Here is a 25,205-nt window from a genome sequence, read left to right as displayed (position 1 = left end):
TTCTTTAATTCCGATTCGTTCATCCACGAATCGCGGAACTTTTGTTTATAAATTTATTTTGGCATGATCGAGATTCAAAAATTATAACGAAAATAAGCAATATTCGATAGGTCTGATATCGATTACACGTTTTTGAACAGGGCTGCATCGCATTGAAAAGTGATGGGTGAAGCCAAAAAATCAATTTTCAAGCGATGCCATGCAGTTCAAAATAACAAATTGTATATGCGACTCAGAAATATTTAAAAAGGATAAAAAAGGCTAAAATTAAAAAAAAACGAATTTCTTCAGGACAGGGGACGTTTCAAAAATTTTCCGGCAATTACTATTTTAAAAAGGATAGATCTGTCCGCAAAAAGGATAAAACGACAACACTGGAGAGAGACAAAGTACAATGCGACGTCACAAAAATGTTTCTAAACCATGTTATTGAAAGAAGTTTATAAAAAATGTTTGTTTTGATTAAAAATTTAAATTGTTTTATAGTAAAAGCTATTACGAACATGGTAACTGTAAAAAAAAAAGCAAAAATTTTTTTTTCTCTTTCTGGTTAAAGCGTCTTCCGGGTATAGCGACGTAATAATCGACGGTCCCTTGAGCGTCGCTATAACCGGATTCTACTGTACTTTATTGGGCTTGCCACGCCTCCTTCTACCTGTTATATACATTTAACAAAACCATTATACCCTGATTTCCCATTGAAAATGGGTTCAGGGTATAAAAATAAAAAATAAACAAAAACAGAATGAAGTATCGTATTTTAAGATCTACAATTAACATCATTGTTTAAAATTAATATAAGTATGGGAAACTTTACCTTCCAATATTCTAAGAGGGCTCATTTGATCTTTTTTGTTGATGAATACTAGCATGTCAACATTTTTGGATTTTTGCGAGCTTCAATTTTCGCTAACACGAAGTCCAGCTTGGTTGAAAATCCTCTCACTCTCAGTAGACCTGAGACGCATACATATTATTTAGTACTTTTAGCTCACAGCACATTTTCTGCTTAACTCAATTGACTCAGTTAACTCAGTTGAGATGTTTAGAAATAGTTCTATTAAACCAGTAAATTTAGTGGAGGTAACATTTTTACAAAACATCGAACAAAAAAAAACAGAGATTTCCCATATTATTTGAAACATCGATGTTGCGCCCAGCACTACTCTCTAGCTATTAAGCTCCAAAAAGATGTATTTTAGATGACATCTTCTATATATTTTATACCAGAATGATGTTTATTGTTTCTTTTATTGAATTTTCGGTTCCTTTATATTTTGTGAACAATTTGTAAAAATAAATGATGCTACAAATAAATACATGGGTATGCAATGTATAAATAATACTTGTTAAAGTCCAAAACCTTAACCTCAAGATTTAAACCAATCTACAATAAATGCTGAATATATATATTCTATATGCGCGCATATGTTTACAAGTGTTAATATATTAAAGAAATTAAATCAATTTCAGCCTCAAGAGGTACAAGGCATATGTATGCGGCGTGTGTATGTCTATATGTATATGTCTGTGTAACTTAAAGAATATAAGAATATTTTTATACACTGAACCCATTGAAAATGGGAAATCAGGGTATAATGGTTTTGTTTTTATCTCATTTTTGTATTTCTAGTTTATTCTGTTTTTTGCTTTTCATTTTGATTTGGACGTTATATATATACATATAAATATAAATATATATATATATATATATATATATATATATATATATATATTTATGTGCGCATACTACTGTTAAATGACTGCTGCGTATACCGTTATATTGAGTGAAACGTAAACGCGTGTATGTCGTCATCAAACATTATTTTTGAATTTTCGTTCGCGAATCAATGGTTATTGCGGCAAAATATAAATATGTTAACAGAACATTTTGCATTGCTATTGAAAAAAATTGCAAAATTTGCGGTAGCAGCCTTAAGATATATGCATATAAACTTATAGTTAATAAACTACAAAATGTACCTTACTATATATGTATATAATTTATATCTTTTTTGTCTTGTATCATTTGTTTTGTATATGTAACACAACTTTAAGGTTATGACTCTGCAATCTCAACTGTGTTAATGCTATAAATGTATATATACAGAGTCAAAACCTTTAACTTGTGTTGTTATCTTCTTATGTCATGAACCATATATTTAGTAAGATTTTGACTCTGCAATTACAACTGAGTTTATACTATATTTTATAAAATAAATGAAAAAATGATATATATATATATATATATATATATACATATATATATATTATGATTATGATGATTATATTATTGTATCCAGCTGCCGTGCTTGATGTAAAATCTTTTTTTGATGCCCTACTAATGTTATACCCATATCCGATAGCAACTGAGCTGTTAATCTTGAGATCTACAAATATAAAAATAATAAGAAAGTATTGAAAAGAACATGGGATAGCGATACAAAGGAGCACAATAGACGTACCTGTTGAGCACTCACTAAGTTAGCCTCTCTAAAGTGTTGACTGTATCTAGACATTTTGATATTCTCCAGCCATAGATCAGTGCTTATAAATATGTTATGACCACGTTGTGCATCCAAAATATGTGTACTGCTATCATTTTCTGGAGAATTTCGCGTCGTTAACAACGATTGTGGCTGCCTAGCCAAGTTGTCCAAAGTAGACACAATGCTGGCAAATGTGGGGCGATGTGTTCGTTGCTTTTGCCAGCAATCCAGCATTAGCTGATATAATGCCTCCGGGCAATCCATTGGTGCTGGCAAACGATAGCCCTTCTCAATGCTCTTTATGACATCCTAATTGGAAGCAAGTTATAGATTCATCGTTTTAATTAGTCATTCATAAAAACAATTTACTTTACGCTTACTTGATTCGACCAATTCCAATAGGGACGTTCGCCATAAGACATAACTTCCCATAAAACGACTCCATAAGACCAAACGTCTGATGCTGATGTAAATTTACGAAACGCAATTGCTTCCGGCGCGGTCCAACGTACTGGTATTTTACCTCCCTGTTAAGTAAACGAGAGGAATTAAATTAGGAGAGCCCGACTAGCAAATATGTTTGAAGCTTTATACCACCCCCATTCATTTATAATATATCCTCATGACCGTATGTATAAACGCGTCGATCTCAGAAGATATACATAAGAGCTAGAGACTTGAATCCTAGGTTCGTGTATATCACGAACATATCGAGTTTTTCTCAAAAAATTGATAACTAGTCCAGATATTTTGTTATCGATTATCTAAAATTAGTTATTTAATTATATCTCCTACACCTTTAGAGCTAAAGTTTCCTAATTTTAAATGTAGGCTCATATGTATTTTAAAGAATTTCGATTTTTATTGTTTTTTCGGCGAGGAAAAAATTGTAAGTGGACAAATAAAAAATAAATAATGCAGGCGAGAAATATAGTTTTATGGTTAAATAAGCACAGCAACGAATGCATCGATTTAACTTACGAAAGCTCATATTATTATATTCGATAGCGGTCGATAGTTTGATTTGGGCTTTTCGGCGTAACTTAAGGTATGGCAATGTCGTGCTGCTACCTTAGCAATATTTGTGTGCGCTAACAATCTAATATATGTACATACTAACAAGTAAGAAACCTGTAGTCGAGACTGCCCGACTACGAGATCCCCTGAAACCTTCGAGCAACTGATATTTCAATAATTATTCACACATGCACACACACACGCATAAACACGCATTGGCTGCAGTGGTGCCTACTATGGGAAGTTAATTGTTTAATAACTTTTCTTGTGGATGGACTATCTTCATGAAACTTTCAGATTATGATTATAACATAGATATGCATGTACAGTCGAGTCTCGATAATTCGTAATGGTAAGGGAACCGAATTTTTTACGAATTATAGAGGTTTTCGATTTACCAAGGTTTCCATTTAAAGGGGATTAAGAAATCAAAATACGAATTGAAGGGGTTTTTATACCCTGAACCCATTGAAAATAGGAAATCAGGGTATAATGGTTTTGTTAAAAATATGTAACAGGCAAGATTGAGGTTTTCGATTTAGCGGGGTAGGAATTATCGAGACTCGACTGTATTTGTCAAAGCACAAGTCTCTCGTGCTAGTATTTGAAATACGCCTTTTACAAATGTCAGGGTGAGGGGGTGAATCAGGGGTGGGGGGTAAATTTTGAAATTGTATAAAATGCATGTAAGTATACATTTAAAATTTGGAGACTCTAGCTTTAAAGATGTAGGAGATATAAATTTATTACTGGTTTTCGATAATGTTTTTAATCGATAACAAAATAACGGGGCAATTTATCGATATTTAAAGCAAAACTCGATATACACGGACCTAGGAAAAAAATTTCAAGTCTCTAGTTCTTATATCTTCTGAGATCGACGCGTTCAAATATGCGGACAGACGGACGGACGCACAGACGGATAGAGCTAAATCGACTCAGCTCGTCGCCCTGATCAAGAATATATATACCACGCCACGCCTCCTTCTGCTTGTTACATACATTTGACAAAACCATTATTCCCTGATTTCCCATTTTCAATGGGTTCAAGGTATAAAAAGCCACGACGAGTCGGGTATAAGCACTTACCCGAGTGGTATAGGCATCGCTAGCATTTTCGATTTCACGCGATAAACCAAAATCGGCTATTTTGCAGATTAGTTGAGCATTGACGAGAACATTGCGAGCCGCCAAATCCCGATGGACGTAATTCATGTCACTTAGATAGGACATGCCGCTAGCAATACCCCGGAGCATCACAATGAGCTGCAGAGTTTGAAATTTTCCATCGTTGACACGCAAAAATGTGTCCAGGCTGCCGTTTTCCATATATTCGGTTATAATCATCACCGGATTGGAGCGCGTTACGACGCCTTGCAGGTATATGACGTTCGGATGATCGAATTGACCCATTATAGAAGCCTCAGTTAGAAAATCGCAACGCGCCTTCTCTGAAGACCCTGAGAAGAACAGATACAGATATGCATTAGCTACTGGAATCTAACCAAGAATATGTCCTTGCATTTCTACTAAATTTTCTGTCAAGTCAGTTTATGTCATATTCCACAAACCCATCTAATATCAATATAAAAGTGCGTAAGTAAATGAAGTGCGAAGTAAAATGATCGATTATTGTCATCGATGATTGTTGTCGAAAATATATCGTAAAATTATAAAATTTCAAATTTCTAGTTTTTATGGCTTAGATCTCAATTATCAATAGATAATCCGTATGGAGCCTATCCCGCGCTTTTTTGCAGGCTACAAACACTATCGCTAAAATATTGAATAAACAAGTAAGAAAAGAATACACATTCACAGCCCATCACCCGATATATTCAGATAAGATTTACCCTAGTGGGCGTGCAAAATTTCAACGTATATGTTCCAAATTTCAAGCCTAAGGTTTCCGTCATGCGCACAGACGGACGGAGAGCAATCATTGCACGAAAGTAAGTATAAAAACAATCAAATTTAATCACGAGTTGTACAATATATATGGTACCTGGCTTCAAGGTTTTGATTGCCACGTCAATGTCCTGGACAAAATTTGGAGGAATTTTAAGACGACCACGGCACACATCTCCGAATTCTCCACCACCTAAATAAATAAATATGTTTTTTGAATGAAATTAGTTTCTTTTTATTTGTTTGTTATTTTTTTTTACCAATTATCGCCTCGATTGTAATGTAATTTGCATCGATTTCACGAGCAAATTCTCTGATTGCTTGGTTAGGATCCTCATAGGTGTGCGGATCAACGTAACTGCGACTATTACCAAATAAAGGAGTCGTCACTGAAAGAAAAAGTATTGAAATGAATTACAAACAAGTTGAAATATGTTCTAAATTAGCTAGGAAATATGTAAATAAAATTATTGGTTAATAATTTTACAAAAAGAAAATAACTTGAAAAACCTAAATAGCTTCCCACAACCATAAAATCAACACATAAATAAATTATATACCATTCGAATGTAGAGTCTTGACTATTGGAGTAGTATCCATGGCATTTACTAAAAGGAAAGATAAAATTTTAAACACATTTTATCGCCAGTTCAACAAAAGTATATTTCAAAATTAAATAACACAAATGCAAAACAAAATAATTATTAAGGAAAAATAAAAGCTTTTAATATTAATTTTAATTTTACTAATATTAATTTCTCACTTTCGGAGCAAGAATTGTTTGTGGGAAAAAACTTACTATATGTCACAACGAGTCCTTAAAAAGAGTTTCGGGTTTGGTTATAATATAAAGGATAGGGATATAATAAACAATTAACATTTTGATTATTCAGAGTTCATAATATTTAAAAGGTTTTTAAAACTGGGTTTACCTACAAACTACAATCTAAAATAAAATTTATTCTCCTCACTTGTATGCATTATAGGTGCCGATCGAATGGAAACAGCTATTAAGAAACAGTATTTCTATAGTTTTAATGGACTGCAAAACACAATAGAATATGCGAAGAAAAAGCTTGGAACGACGTAAAAACAAAAAATATTCCAGATGTATATCTCAAGAAGATTTGGGAATCTGCTACTAGCGAAAAGCCAGACAGATCAAAAGTATCTTATTTATATAGTCCCACTGTCAAGGACATACAAAATTATTCTATTTATATTAAGTAGCAATGTAGAAAATGATCACAACCATATTATCTATTTTCTTTATAGTTATCGATCTTTAAATAAAAAATAAATTGGTTGACTTCTTTTGCATGTATTATGATAATTACCTTCATTACTTGCGTATTCCATGGGTAACGGCAGGTGGTTAGTGGACTTCTTGTCAAGCTCATCTTGATGTTTAGACCTCATAAAATAGACAGTAGCGACAATAAAGATGACCAGGAAGAACACGCCAGTCACAATGGCTCCAGCAATAAATCGTATTTGCATTGAATCCTCGTAAACTATGAATATAGAGTGGATGACAATGGTAAAATATTTATGCGTGAAGGAGACTTCTTATGGAGCAGTCAACTCAGCAGCAACTAAAGAAAACTGCGATCGGATAAGCGACAAGTAAGAGTGCCCGATCAAATCTGAGCTACTTCAAAAGGAGACAACATGAATACTTCCAATGGTATACACTTCCCTAACTTCTCTATCCTACTGCAACTATGCCGAACACTATCTGATCTACAGTTAGAACTTAACTCTGGCCATGACGCAATCCTCACTTTTGTCTGCAATTTTGGCGTAATATCTTCAGACCTCTTCTGAAGCAGGAAATGGTAATATGAGTGGTTAGTCGATGTCATTATATCATATTAATTATCTCTTTTCATTCAAAGAAAAAGGGTTTCATAATCAGAAATGGATAAATAGTGCCTAGAAATTTGTCAATTTTCAAATGCTAACGAAATGCTCCAGATTGAGCACTTGACATAGATAATATTCACAGATTATACACATATGTCTAACAATTGGAAGCAGTGTTTTATTAACTACGTCTATATTTGCACCTGCCCGATTTCATCTCTATAATTAATTACTGATGAAGAATTTTTGAAGGAGTACATTTTACGATTATCCACTCGATGACTACGATTACGCATAGTTAGAGCAATAGTTACCTGTACCAACAGATTGATGTGTCTGGGCATACACCATGTTGCTATACGCACCAAAACCATTTACTGTTTTACAACGTACTTGGAAGCCGTATTCAGTATTTTCCAGTAGGTTATAAATAAGTGCTTTTGTTTCCTTAGTGCTCAATGTGGTGTTATTGATAGTCTCCATTTCGGATTTGGGAAACCAGCGTACTTCATATAGTTCAATCGGTGCATCAGTCTGCCCTGGTTTATCCCAAACTAGACTCGCTTCTTTGTTAGTTATGGCAACCACTCTTAAATTGAACACAGTCGAGAGCATTGCGGACTCGGTGGTAAATACAATTTCAGCATATTTTGTCTCAACTTCACTAAGATCAAGCTGGTGGCCGTTAATATTTGAAAAGCTTGAAGTATTGCTTAACGCATTATCACTGCTCGAATAGGTTAAATTATAATAAAGCCCGATATCGGCCACATATGATATGCTATTCGCAGCATGGACCTGTACTGTATATGTTGTCGCTGGTTCCAGATTAGTGAGTGTGATTTTTGTTTCATTAAAAGTGTCCGTTGACGGATTGAACATAACATTTGAGCTGCAGCTACTGCAGCGCACTTTGTACACAACTTCTGTGCGATATTTCTCCAGACCATTTGCGGTTACTAGCTGGTTATCGTCCCTTGTTGGTGCTGACCATGATATAATTGCACTGGTTTGATCTACAAATAATAGGGTTAAATTCGTTGGCGCGTTTGGCGGCTTATAGCACGGCATATGTCTGCCATCGGCTGGATGCCTATAGTAGCCTGCTAGACAATTGCACATCGGGGATCCGGTTTTCGAACTATTCGAATTGGCTGGACATGATATACACTTCCGTACTTCAGCTGAGCGGAATGTGCCAGCAGGACATTCTGAAAGAGAAAAACAACAATCTTAGTGTGCTTACAATTGTATGCTTAGACTCCCATCTGAGAAAACACCCGAGCAATGAGTCGGTTATTCGACCATTTTGATTGATTAATAGACAATTATATGGAGCAATGTATCAATAACTATATTCCTTGACGATATCGATAAGTCATCAATGTCGAAATCGATTCCCATTGTCCGAATAGCCAAGTTAAATTTAGTTTTTTAATGGTAAAAATATACACTTTATGATCTATGGGGCCAAGGTCTCCCATGCTTCATACGTAGCTGTATTTATTGGGAATTAGTTTAATTAATTTCTGTAAATTAATTTTCTGTAAAAGTATCGATTTGCTGGCACATGTATTGTTAATGATAGACCTACCTGTGCAAGTGTTATTAACTTCATTTGGTTCGTAGCCGACTTTGCAACGACAGCCACCTGTTAGTATTGTCCATTTGCCATCGCCCTTACATAAATAAGTTGGTGCCTCATACGGCTCAGCATTTTCTACGCACGTGCCGTTCTGTTTCTCAATTATTGTTATCTCCCTTCCGGTGGGCGTTTCATTGAAATGAGCAAAGTTTTCGGTTACCGCAGGGCATGTTATGTAATAGACCTTAACGGCCAAAACACTGATGCAAGCGCCTTGATCACGAAATGCAAAATAAACTCCTTTCTTGCTGACAGCAATACTTTTCACTTCCGTATTAATATCCACATCGGAATTTTGATTAAAGCGCCCCTCTCCCGCCGCAATTCGAGCGATCAGTTTGTAGCTATCTGTTTGCCAAGGCGGTGGCTCACGTGTTGCTGCATCGAATTCGTAAAACAGCAAACTGAACGTTTCCTTACAGGACAAAGCATTTCCTATTTCCAATATAAATATTTTTTATAACGTTTGAGTATTTGTATTTTTGTGTATTACCTGGAAATAGCGAGCAGTCTCGTATCGTGAACTGTATTTCAATATAAAGTCGATTAGCTGGTCCGCGATCAATGAATGGTGACCATAGCCAATTGTTAACGTTGTGATATGCAACATCACAGACCACATAGCTGCGCCAGTTGATGCCCTTTACGAAATCTGTGAATGATTCCTCGACCCACTTCAAGAACCCAAAATTAGTATAATATCATACTTACATTTTAACTTAACTTAAATCATTATCTTGAGACTATGTTATTTTAAATATATTTGTCTTAATAATCAATTTATCAATTTACAATAATTGAAACAAGTTGATATTGATAATGACAATTGACAATTCTGTAACTTAATCGTATGTGCATGTGTAGATAGTAGAGAGAATACAATCCTTAAAAGCAATTCAGGGTAGTGTCCTACATGGTCACAGAAATTTCCGCCATATCTACATCTTGAGATGTAGGCACAAGCCTTTATCATTTTAAATAACATGGCTTCTAAATACTGGAAATAACATTTTCCCATGTGTCCGCACCTAGTACGTGTATCAGAGAAATTTTAACAATTTATATATTTATGTACTCGTACTTCAAGAGTGACAAAATGGTTGACGGTCATACGGACGGCCAGCAAGTCGGACATTGCACAAAACGAATATACTCTACTTTCGTGAATAAGTCAAAGTGGTTTAATTCAATTTAAATACATACGCCTGGAGTCTGAGCCTGAGGACCGTATGGATACCTAGTCCATTCCAGAGTGGCTTCTCTCGTCGTGTCCAATAGCACAACTTTAAATAGAAGAAGAGAAAGCATCAGTAATGAAAGCAAAAGTAAATCGGGTGGCAAGTTATCGATCACCTTGATCAGCATTTGCAATTTGCAAGTTGTATATCACGCTTATTATCCAAATTAATAGAACAATTGAGAAATTACTGAATGGAATAAGGGAAGTCAGCTTATTGTTTTTTGTTCTTATGGAAATCTCTGTAGCCTGACTATTCCGGTTTTGATTTGAGTTTTGTGTTTGGAATATGCGAAAAGTCCAGTGAATTGCTGACATTTTATATATTTCGTATATATGTATATTATATATATGTATATAAGCTCCCGTAGCAATCAACATATATGTATGTATAAACCTGAAGATTACAAAAATATATGCTTAATTAAAAAAATATGTAAAATATATATATATATATGTATAATATAAATAAATATAACGACTCATAGAACATGCGTTGCATTCTAGTTTCAGAATTTAGCCCTTTGCTGGTTGTTGTTTACTAAATCATGTTTCGCCGCATACATTGACTACCCCTATTGCATTTGTATAATAGTTTTTGATTACAATCTTCAAAAATACAGCAATGGATCCTTTTGTATAAGAACATATTTTTATAAGTCGGGTTTTGTATATACATATGTACGGATACATATGTACATGCTTGCATGCATATGAAAATGCATTTATATACTTGCATGTCTATTTACAATGTATGTATGTGTGTGTGCAATTTCCCACAAATCAACGCACAACATAGCATGCATGTAGTTTAAGATTTATGGCATTTATAATTTTGCGGTAAGCTAAACATTATTTTTGTTAAGTATTGAATTGAATTCTATGCACGCTCAAGCTTTCCTCGCGACACATGTACATACATACATATGTATTTTTCATTTCGATGTACATATATGTAAATAAATACATACATACACATGTATGTGTGTATACACACATTCACTTTTCAAGCCAATCACTGGTTGCTTTAAATCAAAGCTTAGTTTACATAAAGATACGGTAAGTTATCGATTTATCATATTAGAGTCACACATTTTTTAATTCATTTAACTATTATTGTTTTCATAAAAGCAAAATATGTATATGTACACACATTAATTTCCAAAATAAAAGTGCTGCCACACTTAATAGTTTTCAGCATTGTTGAGCGAAAATCTTTTCGATATTTACCAACACTATACGGTTCGACACACATTCAGAAGTATGTTGCTTTGGAATTATTATATTTTCGAATAGTAAATCAATAAAATATTATTTATGTATATTGTTTACTTTATTATTACTTGTATTATTATTATTTTCTTCAGTGGGCTTCAATTTTATTGAGACAACGACACCAATAAACGATCCAATCTATCTATCGCTTAGTATTCGAGACGTTGAAATATATTGCTTTAGAGTTGACGGCATATGTATGTACATAAATGAATTTACAAAATAAAATGCGCTTACTTTTAGTATAAACGTTCTAATGATTCTACTTATTCACAACCCAAACCCGTATATATTATAAATCAAGAGTGGTATTATTAAGGCGGATCAGGAAAATCAGTACACAAGACATTGAATTAAATTGAATTGGCGGTCTTTTTAGTAGATATAAAAATATGTAAATTAATCGCTGCTCGATAACAGCCGAATGAATCGAATATAATGCATTATTTGTGCTTCCATACCTAAGTACGTATTCCCTTTGCAGGAACAGCAACGAGCGTTCATTGCTCGTCTTTTCATTTTTTATTCAAATATTTTTAGGGAAAATAACAAATTTGCAGTTCTATTCGATTTGAAAAAGTTAAATCACTGATTCTAAGCTTCGCGATGATAGTGTGACCAAACAATAATTTGTAAAATATACTGAACAAGATCTGCACTGACTTGAAAAATCAATATAATTCACATTACATTATTTTTGCGAACACTTAAGTTCTTTAATGTTAATAAAATTGGAAAGTGTAATATATTTGTATTTGAATCGTTGTTTTAAAAGAATTTGAATATTGTGGTATATAATTTAAGCCGTGATTTTATATGTAAGTCGTTAGTATGGTCACTTAAATATTTATTACTATAATCATAAAAATAATATGTGTATACCATTTTTAAATCGCAAATTGCAAAGAATATATTAATATAAATACAATAAGTCGCTTTGAATATTGTATACCTACTAACAGATTCTGGTCATAAAATTTTTATGAATATATATTTATATGTAATTAAATATGAATATGTATTTGTCAATAACCATACACATACACACATATTCATGTTTAATTTCAGCGTAAATAAATCGATCGGAGTTTATTCACAACTTCACGAAAATTATTTTTAATATCGCAACAACCACACACCCATATATACATATATGTATGTATAGTTAAAACAAATGAATGTAAACAGAAATTAGATTTAAATGCCTATGTGCAAACACATACAACAAGAAATTTGAGCTGATATAGTATGTATGTATGCATATAAATTTGATTTTCGAGATCTACAAAGTTCTCAAGCTAATCTAAATATTTGTAGAAAAATCCATGAATTCCGTATTAGACGTATGCATACATGTACAAACGTATGCATGCATGTGTATTAAATATTGTAAATAATATTTTTAAAACCTAATCAGTTGGGAAATAACCTTTGACTTCTCAAAATAATTGCATGTTTCTTTATTGACTGCATGTACGTACGCACGTATGTACAACATTTATATATAAATAAATAAACCAATTTTTACTGAAATTATATCATAAGCAGTATTACAGTAGTATATGTATGTACTTACTATTTTGTCATTTATTATAGTTGCAAAATTAAATTTTCTTGATTAATTTATTAATACAAAGATTTGAAGTGATGCCACTGTTTGGCAAAAAAGATTCTGGCAAAAGGCCCAAGTCGAAGGACACGAAGGAACTAAACAAACAGGTCTCAATTGAAGAGAAATACAATCTGCACGGTCTACTCGGAACGTAAGTAAATAATCTATTAATGTCCTTACATACTTAACAAATTCTACTAAACAAACTAAAGCGGCGCATTTTCCGAAGTACGCTTAGCGGAAAGCAAAGATACGCCGGGCGATCACTTTGCAGTTAAAATCATTGATAAAAAGGCACTGAAAGGAAAAGAGGAATCTTTGGAAAATGAAATACGTGTTCTGCGAAGGTAAGTCTGATTTCGAGATATGTATATATATAGATATAGAAAGCTAAAGCGTAGCAATCGGACACAATCGACTGCATAATGCTCCTTCACATTTATGAAAACATCGACTTTTTAGCAGAAGAAAAATGTGAAAAGGAATAGAATAAGAGAAGCAGAATAGCAAAGTAGAAAGAAGCAGAAAGAAAGAAGGCGGAAAATAAAAGAGGAAAAGGGAACAGGCTTGGAGCTTAGAGGAGAAGAAATTAAGATCGAGAGTAAAAAGATACGAAGGGAGACAAGAAAGGAAGAAGTATAGAAGCGGACAAAATCTGTATTCAATGAAGACTGTCCGAATATATTAAAGGACGTTTATAAGTTTAATATATTTCAAATCTTCTCTGTTGACTACTTACATACACACACATTAAAAATACAAAAGTGATTCGCAAACAGAGAGAGTTTCAAAGGAATACAGTAATATATGAGGGCATTAAGAAATCTCTATTTCTGCTATTCTCTATTTGTATATGTATTATATTTTTCATTATGTTTGCATGATCAGCAGCCCTTATACTTTTTTATTTTATTTTTATCTATGATTGAATAGATAGTTCACTTTATTTTACTCAAGATTAGTTATCTTGTTCAACATTTGTACTGTATTTGTGTTCCTTTTTGTCTTATGTTCTCATTATTTTACTTTGTAAATTTTTCTTCTTCATTTAATCTGCTTTCTTTCTATGTAGGTTTAGTGCAAACCATTTTGATGGCAACAGTCCGAATGGAACGCGGTGAGTTTTGATCCCAATTCAAAAAACTAAAAAAAAAAAACAATTAAAAATATCCCGTTTTTAAGTCAAAAGAGATTTAACTAAATCTTAAATTAGATAGATTTCGTCCGAAATTACCCATAAATTTACTAGAGGGCACCAAACTCAAGTATCCTCAGCAGAGCCTAAAGACAATGAATATTTCAATTTCAATAAATTATTGTGATAAAAGTCTATTTATCTACTTCTTTTGGTTTGTTGTATTTACAGACTCACCCACCCGAATATAGTGCAACTACTTGAGACATATGAAGACAAGGCTAAGGTGTATCTGGTCATGGAATTGTATGCATATTGAACTTAAAACATTCTCATATGAATTAATATAAATAAAGAAAGATATATAAAAATAACTATTTCTATAGGGTAACAGGTGGAGAGTTGTTCGATCGTATCGTAGAGAAGGGCTCATATACGGAGAAGGATGCATCACACTTAATTAGACAAATCTTAGAGGCTGTAGACTATATGCATGAGCAGGGCGTAGTACACAGAGATCTTAAGGTAAACAATCCAAAATATTATTGCATATTATAATATAATATTTTTATTTTGTTATATATATGTTTTTTTGCTATACAGCCCGAAAACTTACTTTACTACAGTCCAGAAGATGATAGTAAAATAATGATAAGTGATTTTGGTTTATCAAAAATGGAGGATTCGGGAATTATGGCAACTGCTTGCGGAACTCCTGGCTATGTGGCACCAGAAGTGCTCGCCCAAAAACCTTATGGCAAAGCCGTTGATGTATGGAGCATAGGCGTTATATCCTATATACTACTTTGCGGATATCCTCCCTTTTATGATGAAAACGATGCCAATTTATTTGCACAAATTCTTAAAGGTGTGTTTAATTATATATTTAGCTTTATCGAGCGATGCGACACGTAAATTCGGCAGTACAAAGACCAACAGAATTCAGTAATAAATCATGCTACAATTCCTAATTTCTATGAAGCTCAATTATTCTGAATCCATTACAAATGGTCATGAAAGCGCAGTAAATCCTAGATCTACTGGTAAAGCATGGATAATTTGCTCAGTTTTCAAGGCTTGGATCGAATAGTTCTGTTTACATAATAGGTATTTCCAAAAATATTTTACTTGTAACAATATATTTTTTTTCAAGGTGAATTTGAATTCGATTCGCCATATTGGGACGAAATAAGCGAGTCAGCCAAGCACTTTATTAAAAACTTAATGTGTGTCAATGTAGAAAAGCGATATACTTGCAAGCAAGCTTTGGGACATCCATGGTAAGTTCAACAAGAGTCTATTTTAAATTTCTATTAATTTTGAATAATATTCGCTTCTAGGATATCTGGTAATGAGGCTAGCAGCAAGAATATTCATGGCACTGTCTCGGAGCAGCTGAAGAAAAACTTTGCTAAGAGTCGATGGAAGGTAAGTTAAACTATTGCCCCTATATATGTATATGTCTCATACTTGCGTCTTGTGCTACTTCTACAGCAAGCATATTATGCCGCAACAGTCATACGACAAATGCAGCGAATGGCGCTTAGTAGCAATAGCAGCGGATCAGCAGATGGCCATTCCTCTCTCAATACATCAACAGCAACAACTGCAACTGCAACTGCAACTGACAATGGAAATGGCCGAAACTGTGTTAAAGATGCCGAAGGCGAAGCAAATGTTGGAGCTATCAAACAATCATCCTCAGCAACGAGCGCGCCGTCTTTAAATGAATCCCCGCACGCAGATATTAAGAATCACCAAAGAATCTCGCCAAATTGTAGTTTCAGTGGCAAAGCAAACTAACATTTTTTAAACAGGCGTATTTAGACCATAAGCACAAAATGAATGCTATATTAAATCTGAGGGATGAACCTGGCGTATCCATAGAGTATTTGGTATACATTTTGCAGCATCATATTTAAATAGTTTGAGGTCAATCACATATATATATATATACCCTGAACCCATTGAAAATGGAAAATCAGGGTATAATTAAAAGTATGTAACAGGCAGACCGCGTAAAGTATATATATATATCTTGATCAAGCTGAGTCGATATAGCCCTGTTCGTCTGTGTAGCAATGCGATTTCAGAAGATATAAGAGCTGGAGGGGTGGAATTCCGCATGCATACTCGTGTATACTATACGTAGTACAAGTAAATCATATTTTGTCGATAAATCACTCGATATGTTTTTATAGAGAATAATCGATAAATTGAATTAATTTTTTCAGCCTAATTTGAACACTTAGACCTTGGAAATTTGCGTTGTATATAAAGTTAACGGATACAAAGATTTTGTAACTTACAGATTTTGGATACCACGCCCCCTTCGCACCCAATTTGTAAAAAACTTTTTTCAAGTACTAGAGACTTGTGCTTTAGAATGTACACACATTATAACAATATGATCAAGCTCTGAAAGTTTCATAAAGATAGTCTTACTACAAGGGATTCAACTAATAAATTCTCATAACATTTCCCTCACTGCAGCGCAGCCCAAGGGCTATCGGTGCTAACTGCGCAGTCAGCAGAGCGCGTGATATACGTGCGTGTGTATGCATAAAAGTGCAGAATGAATAGAATATCAGCTTAGAGGGTTCAGGGTATCTCCCAGTTGAGCAGACTCGACTGGAGCCTCCTTACCTGTTTTTTTTTAATAAAAAAAAGAATTGTTTTGTAAATTGGTTTCTGTAGTTATATGAACTTTAAATAATTTACAACCTATGTATATTTATTAAAATTAAATATTAATGCTTAAATAATTATATATATTATATATTATATTTTCGCAAGCTTTTCGCACTTGTACCCTGTAAAATATTCGTATTGTTGTTTATATCAAATCTAATGAGCTGGAACATTATATCCAAATTACATTTAATATGTAATTAAATCCGAATTAATATGCTTTGATTAACTCGAGCCCTAGTTAATTAAATGTGTATAATTTTTCTATACAACTAAATATGTCTACTAATTGTGAAATCGAAATCTAAAAAGGAAAAAAAAAAAAAAACAAATTACGGCATACAGAGCTAATCATGGATGTCTTTTCCAATTTCTACTATATCGTTACTTCCATTAGTCAACAGTTTTTGCATATTATTAAATTTAAATTAACGTCAGCGATTGAGAAATATGAAATATATATATTTTGCTGGACTGAAAACTATTCTATCTAATAATATATATTATAAACTTGTACATTATATACACTACATACATTATTGCAAAAATTCTATAGAACTATACTCTACACAGCTGAATACCTTCAATTGGTTTTGCATTTCCTATGGTGTATACAAATCGTGACCAAAATGACATCAAGCATTTATTTTTTATTAACTAATAGTTAACAATTGCAATTGGATATACACATACATAGATTGATTAATATTTAATCAGTTATAAATTTCCTCTTGACGCTATTTAAGAAGTTAACTTTTTTTTGTTCCGCTTCTTCTTTTTTTCGGAGCCACTCACTTTTTTCTTAGATACGCAAACGCGACAAAACCAATCTTCATTATCGTTTGGAGCCACAAGTATGCCCACGCATATCCTATAATGTTCAAACATGATAATTATGTAAAAAAGATATTTTTAAGTACACAGACTCACCAATGATACCATGCATCGCATCCGTCGCAACCGATCATGGCGGAGCCATCATCAACTTTTCCACATGCCGGACAAATCCAGATGCGATAGCCATCAGCATCAACATAAGACGAAGGACGACTTAGTTCTGCACTCTGTGCCGTTGTTAGAGTGGGCGTGCCGTCAGATACTTTCGTTGCATTCAATGCTCCACTAGGTCTTGAGCTCTGCTTTAAAGGTGACAATGACAATGAGGACGATGATGACGATGAGGTTGGCTGCATTAATTGTTGGGGTAATAGAACCGAACTAGCCGATATTGTTGATGTGGCCGCATTTGAAGTCCAATTGTTTGCTGTGGCTCCAGTTAGAGCAGATAGAGCTGGCGGCTGGGTACTTATCAGTGGCATCGTCAACGCCGGCGACATCATGGGTGGAATAGCCTGTGTTTTGGTACTAACCGTAGAAACAGAAGCAGATGGGGCCATAGATAAATTCAAATTTTGCGTTTCGCCTAAAACAAGATCACTTATTGAATTACGCTTCATAAAAGTATTTAATTTTAGAATTCTATTGCCTACATTGCTTTGGCTTCGGAGCTCGAGTTACAAGTGGCGAGAATCTAGCCAATTCTGGCGAATGCTCCCTTTTAGTCAATGTGCTTGCCGTCTGAGGAGGGTGTCCCGTTGTATTAGTTACTAGCGCATTATGTTCATGATCCATTCCGTCGACTGTGGGCTGTGAGGGTGTTGATCTTCCACTAAGCTTTAGTGTTAACTTTGGTACGTGGTTAGGTGAGAGGTCTAACTTGGGTGACGCTATCAAATTTGGGGTCATCGGTATTGAGTGACCAACTGTCGATGGAGCTAAAGCGTCGACGTCTCCTCCAACTACTGTAAGACCCACGGCACCTACAGTAATATTTTTTGATTGCTTCATATCACTGCTTCCTCTTCCTTCTCCTGCTTCGTGGTTCTCTTTCATTATTTGTAATCTATCCGTTGGCAACTATAAAACAATTATATATATAAAATAATTTTTTAATTAAATTTAGAAGTGATAATTCTTATTATATAATTTCGTTGATTATTGATCATGTTTGTTGAGAAATCGAAAAGTTGTCTCAAAAAAGGTTAGCAATGATCTTTAAACGAATATAATTACTTGCATGCCTTTGATAAATATAAAATAATTGTTTGAGAAATCAATTTGGAAGGCTTACTTGTTTTTTTCGTTTCTTATCCTTTCTTAATTTTTTCTCTTCGCTTTTTATCTTTTCACTAGATAAGACATCCATATCATCCGCCTTACATTTATTGCGGATTTTGTCTTTTTTGTCTTTCTTTTTTTTTATCTTTCCCTCTTTAGGCTTTTTAAATTTTTTATGCAACTTTCGAATTTTAAGTTCACTGATTGTCATACTATTGGTTGGGGTAATCGTTAAATCGTCATAGCCAAGAGTTCCAAGGAAATGTGGTTCGGCTGCTGCTGCTGTTGTTGGTGCTATTGCATCAGCGGATGTGGTTGTTGGTGCACCAGAAGTGGCGCCAAGTGCTAGACTTGTTGATGGAACTGTCAAGGACGAATATGCCAAGCCACTGTCAATCCGCGACAGGGGTATTAGATCTGCGCCACCAGCAAGGCTAAATTTATCGCTACCCATGAAGTTTATCTTAAATGGTGTTGTCGTTGCTGCCGTTGTTTGTTTTGTTGCTGCGGCTCCTACTTCTGCTGCTGCTGCTGCTGTTGCTGTTGCTGTTGCTGTCGTTGGTTGTGGTGGCGGTGGCGCAACGGACAATAAGTTCTCATCAGTTTGACGCATTTTTAAAGTTTCTGTATGAGGTTGCCTATTGAATTGTGGTTGCAGCAAGGGATTGGAATTGATCGCATATAGTTGACATGCTTCAATGCCAATACCTGGATTCATAAGACTCGACGGTTGCTTTATGTTTGATTTGTGACGAGGTGATAGACTGTTATTAGCCTTGGATTCGCCGTCGTTTGAGTCCGAATCGGATACCTCAATGGGATCACCGACGTTGCCTGTTGCAGCTGACAATAATTTGGCTTGTGCCTTTCTAGTGTTAGTGGTGTCATCATTATCAGCCTGAACGACAGTTGATCTATGAGCTACTTCTGCATCAGCTAATTCGTTGCTTAGCATTCGATGGGGTGACTTAAGGTTAACGCCTTCAACTGGCAAAGTTGGCAATTTCATAGAGTCTGGCACCAGCGGCGCAACATTGCAATAGCTGCGCTCCACATGAATGTCTGACAGCGGCATTACTCCACTCAGAGCATTTGCTTTATTATCTGTGAATTGAAAATTAGAACATTTCTTGAGCTAAACTCTAAATATGTTTCATGCTTACCCGGAGCTGTAGCTGAGAAGTTCATAAACGAATGTGGCATAATTAAATTAGAGGCCGTGCCGCAGGCAACCGACTTGTTAAAGCCAGTTAAATTCGGTGGAAATAAGCCTGGACCCGTTGGTATTAGGCCAGGTCGTGGAGGAAAGTGCAATAAGGGTAGCATTGGCATTATATTTCGCTCATTGTTTGAGCTTGAAAAATTGTTTGCTGTTCTTGGCCCAGAGTTACTTGCAAAGCTAAGACTTCCAACTAGCTTTGTATCCGATTCCGCCCCTATGACAAGCGTTGAGTCCTTCGACATTTTCATATCTGAATCCATTAAACAAATCTTTTTATTCAATTCTCGCGTATTGTCAATAATATTGCTGTCCTGATATTTTGTTTTCGATTTTTTTCTCTCCTTTTTTTCTTTAGGTTTTTGAACCTTGTTTTCACCCTGATTGTCCGCAAAATTTACATTACTTTTCAATTGATCGACATGACTTAGATTCAGGGGCTCCATCACAGGCATATGAAATGTTAGGGGTATGGGGACAGCAGTGGACAAGGTTGGCATCACTGTAGTACCGTCTTGATATGTATAAACTGGATTCAGCTTCGAGGCTTTTGTTTTCTTTTGTATCTGTATAGACGAAGGTATGGACGACATGTTAGTTAATGAGGGTCCTTGAGGCCTGCATTGATTTTTGCCTCCTGGTTTACGGCCACGTTTTTTTGGTTTATTCAAATCATTATTCGGTAAATTGGTTGCTGCTGGAGGCAATTGCGGATAGGTGTCTAAGTAATCGTATGTTGTCAAATTACCCAATGACAAATTTGAATTAGTATTAGTTATATTCTCATTGACACTTGGGGCTGGCGGTGCTGGTGTTATAGTTGTACCGGATGGCAAATTGATTAACGGCGATGCTACATTGTTGGCATTTTCATATGCATTCGAAGAAACATTCAATTTGCTAGCCTTTTGCTTGGAGATCTTCTTAAAAATATTCAATTTATTCCGATCTGGTTCGTTAGCTAGTTTTATTTCGTCAATCAATTCAATTGCTAAGTTGGGCGCTGTGGCTATGTTATATGCTTCTTTGTCTTCCAAGTGCATGGCAGCAGGAGGAAGAAATCCCACTTCACTCACGGGCTGCTCAAGTGGTTCAGGATTTACGCTATTGAATGGATTCACTGGCATAGTGTTCATTGCATCTATACTGAACTTGGAAGTTGATTGAAATTGACATAGCGGCTGCTGCGGCTGCTCCTGAAGCTGTTGTTGCTTTTGGTATTTTATTTGCTTCTGCCTTAGTTTTGTTTGCTTTTTTATCAATTTCTCAAATTGCGCTCGCTCTGTTGAACCATCTGGCAAATCGGATAATATGCCACGATTTAGGATTTTCATTTTCTTCAAGTCAATCACATTGCTGCCGCTGCTGCCACCTTCAATTTGATTCTTTGACAACTTTTGAAAAATTTTCAAAGCTTTCCGCCGAGCCTTATCCACAGCTTTTACAGAACTTGAATCATTTGTCGTCTGACCAGTAGATATATTTTTCTTTTTGCTTTTCTTAAGTTTTGTGTTCGGGGCTAGTGTTGCAAACGCTGTCGCTCCTGTCGCAGCAGAGCTTCCTTCCTCATTACCTTTATTAATTTCATTCGATATGGTCGGACCATCACATGGGGACTTTTGGTCGATCATTGCAATATCTGGCAAAAGCTCTAGAGAATCCAATTTTTTTATTTTTGAAATATCAACGGCATCATTTGTGGCATCCTTTTGTATTTCCAATAATTTAGGCACATGCGGAATAGAAGGTGCGTCTAGCCCTTTGAATTTTTCTAAAAACAAATATGTATATCTTTCAGTATTATTACATGTTATGGCTGTTCTTATTATATAAGTTAAGACTTTCGACAATCTAAGCAGGCTGGAGAGTCCAGTCAGACATTCAAGGGGAGAACCTAACCAGTTGAACAGATTTAGTTCAGTTCATAGTACTCTAGTGTGGGAGCGCTTAACTTATATATGTTCTTATATATATATATATATATATATATATATATATATATATATATATAGATCATATGCAGGCCATAAGGGGATCGAAACTCCGAATTTTATAGAATCTGTAAATTCATCACAGGTGTAACTCAAAACCATTATCGACTAAAATAGCACATTCATTCACAAACAAACAGCAGCTGTCCGTTCAAACATAATTATATCGCGATTGTGATTCTAGAATGGAAATCATTGTCTGTATACATATTATATTCTTCGTAGTTAGTTGACTACCTGCGCTGGCAGTGAAAGTGTACATTTCTTTTAATGAATCATTTTTATACCCTGAACTCATTGAAAATGGGAAATAATGGGATATGGGAAATGGTATAATGGTTTTGTTAAAAGCATGTAACAGGCAGGAGACGTGGCAGACCCCAGAAAGTATATATATATATATATATATATATATATATATATATATATATTCTCAATCAGGGCGACGAGCTGAGTCGATTTAGCCATGCCCGTCCGTCTGTCCGTATGTATGAACGCGTCGATCTCAAAGCTTTTCTCTCAAAATCGATAACTACTCTCCATATTTTATTATCGATTGAAAGCCCTGCAGATAGTTCATCGACAAGAAAAGTTATTAAACAATTAAGTTCCAATAGTAAGCCCACTCTGCAGTCCATGCGTGTTTATACGTGCATGCCTATATGTGTGTTTGTGTTTTTTTGCTTGTGTAAGCAGAAAGACGCGATGAATTATTGAAATATCAATTTTTAGAAGGGTTCAGGCAGCATTGTCGACTAGAGCTTTCTTACATGCTATGTTTATATATTGTATAAGGAACGGCTTTCAGGGGATCTCCTAGTCGGACACCTGGACTAGTTTCCTTATTTGACACTTACTTAAAGGATTCTAATGATATATATGGTCTATAAAGTAGTCTGCAAAGTGGCCCTTTAGTGATATGAAAATTCTTTCTCAACAAAATCAATTTGCAGTATTGACTAAATTTCAACTCAAAAGAGGTAGAGATCTCTTGTAGGTTCCGAGACTAATGCGTTCGATAGAACGCGTATTCTCTCTGTTACATACTATCCTTTTTATACCCTGAACCCATTTTCAATGGGAAATCAGGGTATAATGGTTTTGTTGAAATGTATGTAACAGGCAGAAGGAGGCGTGGCAGACCCCACAAAGTATATATATTCTTGATCAGGGTGACGAGCTGAGTTGATTTGGCCCTGTCCGTCTGTCTGTCCGTCTGTCCGTCTGTCCGTCTGTCCGTATGTATGAACGCGTCGATTTCAGAAGATATAAGAGCTAGAGACTTCAATTTTTTTTAAAATGTCCGTAATTACAGCGCGCATATCAAGTTTATCATTAAAAATCGATAACTCATTTCGATCTTTTTTTATCGATAAAAAACCTTATCGAAACCCAGTTATAAAATTATATCTTCTACACCTTTATTGCTAGAGTCTCCAAATTTTTAATGTATGCTTATATGCAATTTATACAATTTCGGTTTTTGTTAAAATTTACCCCCCACCTCTAAATTCACCCCCTCACCCTCACTTTTGTAAAAAGCGTATTTCAAATACTAGAGACTTGTGCTTTGGCAATTACATGCATATTCATGTTATAATCATAATCTAAAAGTTTCATGAAGGTCGTACGTCCATAAAAAAAGTTATTAAACAATTAAGTTCTCATAGTAAGCGCACACTGCAGCCCATGCGTGTTTATGCGTGGTTGCTTGTGTGTGTATGTGTTTGTGTATGTGTGTGTGTGTGTGTGTGTGTGTGTATGCGTTTGTGTATGTATGCGTGTGTGTGTGTATGTGTGTCTGTATGCGTGTGTGTGTATGTATGCCTGTGTGTGCGTACGTGCGTGTGTGTGTGTGTGTGTGTTTCTTGTGTAAGCTGAAAGTCGCGAAAAAGTATTGAAATATCTATTGCTCCAAGGGTTCAGGGGATCTCGTAGTCGAGCAGTCTCGACTAGAGCTTTCTTACTTGTTATTGTTGCTTATTAATAATTGTCTGGGTACTCACCAATAATGTCTGGTACGTAAGCTTCTGGTAATTTGCCCTCAATTGCCGGCGATATGAACCCTCCAGTCGTCATAACGACGCTACTGATCTCTCGTATTGCATGACCATTATGATCCAAGTTGTCAGTAGAGGATGAATTTTGAGTGGACAACTTCGATATTCCACCGACGACAGTTGCCGTAGCAGGAAAGTGGTTCTTCACATCTTGAATTAGCTTCGTCGTTGTAAACTCTCGATTTGATTCCAGTTTACATAGTTGAAGATGTTCGTGCTCCGATTTCTCTGGCCATCTGATTGAGGAGGTAGAGTTGGAACAGGAGACAGTTGGCGTTGGTTCTGTAGGCAACATCGGTGGCAGGTATTCAAATATGTGAACGGGCCTCGTGAGAGTCTCTACACTGCCGGGCTTTAGGAAATTCATGTTTGAATTTCTCTTTACTGGATATGCTGGTATTTCGCGAACGAATGGTATTGGCTCCACATTTCCAATATAATCTAGTAGCTCGGGTACGTTAATGTTAACATTTTTTAGGCTCAGCACTGCATCCTTCAAATTTGGCTCAATGCGATTTGCTATATTGGATAATATAATTACATATCTGACTGTACGCATGTAAATATTTAGAGAGAAGGTATTTACCGTGCTCGGCTTGGCTGTGTAGGTCCCGTGCCAGTTCTTGGATAAAACGCAATAAAATGTCCTCTAGCAGTTCTAGCGGCACACTCTGGGTTCTGTTATACCCAATAGTTTGCGCTATTTGGGCTATAACAACACCCAATAACTCAGAAGTGTATTTTTCAGTCATCGTCTTTACGGGCTGACGACTTTCAGAAAAAATTTTGTTTTATTTATTTGCATGTGTTGGTACTCTCCTAGTGTTGAGTAACATACAAGGGAAAAATTGTATTGCCGCCACTATTTGTTTTAGTCCCATAGAATTATATCATTTACAATTCTTTGTTTTACCAGTTTCAGACAAGTGATTTTTTTCAATT

General features: G+C 35.2%; 3 protein-coding genes and 1 long non-coding RNA gene across 9 annotated transcripts; 2 read left to right on the top strand and 2 right to left on the bottom strand.

Moving 5' to 3' along the window:
- Positions 1-1,778: 1,778 nt before the first annotated feature.
- On the bottom strand, positions 1,779-10,559 carry LOC6585801 (ephrin type-B receptor 1-B). Of its 4 annotated transcripts, XM_032732921.2 has the most exons (14): positions 10,279-10,559; positions 10,129-10,208; positions 9,419-9,599; positions 8,875-9,360; positions 7,595-8,491; positions 6,752-6,928; positions 6,214-6,231; positions 5,975-6,022; positions 5,675-5,803; positions 5,512-5,607; positions 4,596-4,966; positions 2,870-3,016; positions 2,466-2,798; positions 1,779-2,390 (listed from the first exon to the last, which is right to left on the bottom strand). In XM_032732921.2, exons 1-14 carry the CDS (start codon positions 10,541-10,543, stop codon positions 2,286-2,288), a joined length of 3,333 nt encoding a protein of 1,110 aa, XP_032588812.2. In that variant the 5' UTR covers positions 10,544-10,559; the 3' UTR covers positions 1,779-2,285. The 4 variants fall into 4 exon arrangements, with proteins under 4 accessions (XP_032588812.2, XP_032588810.2, XP_032588809.2 ...); XM_032732919.2 differs by lacking the exon at positions 5,975-6,022; XM_032732918.2 differs by lacking the exon at positions 6,214-6,231.
- LOC122756733 lies at positions 4,963-5,638 on the top strand. Its single transcript, XR_006356571.1, has 2 exons — positions 4,963-5,302; positions 5,365-5,638. It is a non-coding gene; the product is annotated as an uncharacterized LOC122756733 (long non-coding RNA).
- Positions 10,560-11,926: 1,367 nt separating the features above from the next.
- LOC6585800 (calcium/calmodulin-dependent protein kinase type 1) lies at positions 11,927-16,075 on the top strand. 2 transcript variants are annotated; one of them, XM_002011390.4, is made up of 10 exons: positions 11,928-12,255; positions 13,075-13,200; positions 13,262-13,396; positions 14,122-14,166; positions 14,416-14,490; positions 14,571-14,709; positions 14,788-15,052; positions 15,338-15,464; positions 15,525-15,612; positions 15,679-16,075. In XM_002011390.4, the coding sequence occupies exons 2-10, from the start codon at positions 13,085-13,087 to the stop codon at positions 15,985-15,987; spliced, it is 1,299 nt and encodes a 432-aa protein (XP_002011426.1). In that variant the 5' UTR covers positions 11,928-12,255; positions 13,075-13,084; the 3' UTR covers positions 15,988-16,075. The 2 variants fall into 2 exon arrangements, with proteins under 2 accessions (XP_043862970.1, XP_002011426.1); XM_044007035.1 differs by lacking the exon at positions 14,122-14,166 and having other exon boundaries at positions 11,927-12,255.
- Positions 16,076-17,016: 941 nt separating this feature from the next.
- On the bottom strand, positions 17,017-25,108 carry LOC6585799. Of its 2 annotated transcripts, XM_002011389.4 has the most exons (7): positions 24,850-25,107; positions 24,210-24,782; positions 20,157-21,983; positions 19,007-20,097; positions 18,366-18,792; positions 17,806-18,298; positions 17,017-17,746 (listed from the first exon to the last, which is right to left on the bottom strand). In XM_002011389.4, the coding sequence occupies exons 1-7, from the start codon at positions 25,013-25,015 to the stop codon at positions 17,617-17,619; spliced, it is 4,707 nt and encodes a 1,568-aa protein (XP_002011425.2). In that variant the 5' UTR covers positions 25,016-25,107; the 3' UTR covers positions 17,017-17,616. The 2 variants fall into 2 exon arrangements, with proteins under 2 accessions (XP_002011425.2, XP_032588950.1); XM_032733059.2 differs by lacking the exon at positions 17,017-17,746 and having other exon boundaries at positions 18,222-18,312; positions 24,850-25,108.
- Positions 25,109-25,205: the final 97 nt, after the last annotated feature.

This window comes from Drosophila mojavensis, unplaced genomic scaffold, assembly GCF_018153725.1.
Source record: "Drosophila mojavensis isolate 15081-1352.22 unplaced genomic scaffold, ASM1815372v1 contig_151, whole genome shotgun sequence".
NCBI classification, from domain to species: Eukaryota; Metazoa; Arthropoda; class Insecta; order Diptera; family Drosophilidae; genus Drosophila; species Drosophila mojavensis.
Note: the sequence above shows the minus strand (reverse complement) of the source record. Positions and strands in the feature narration are given on the sequence as shown.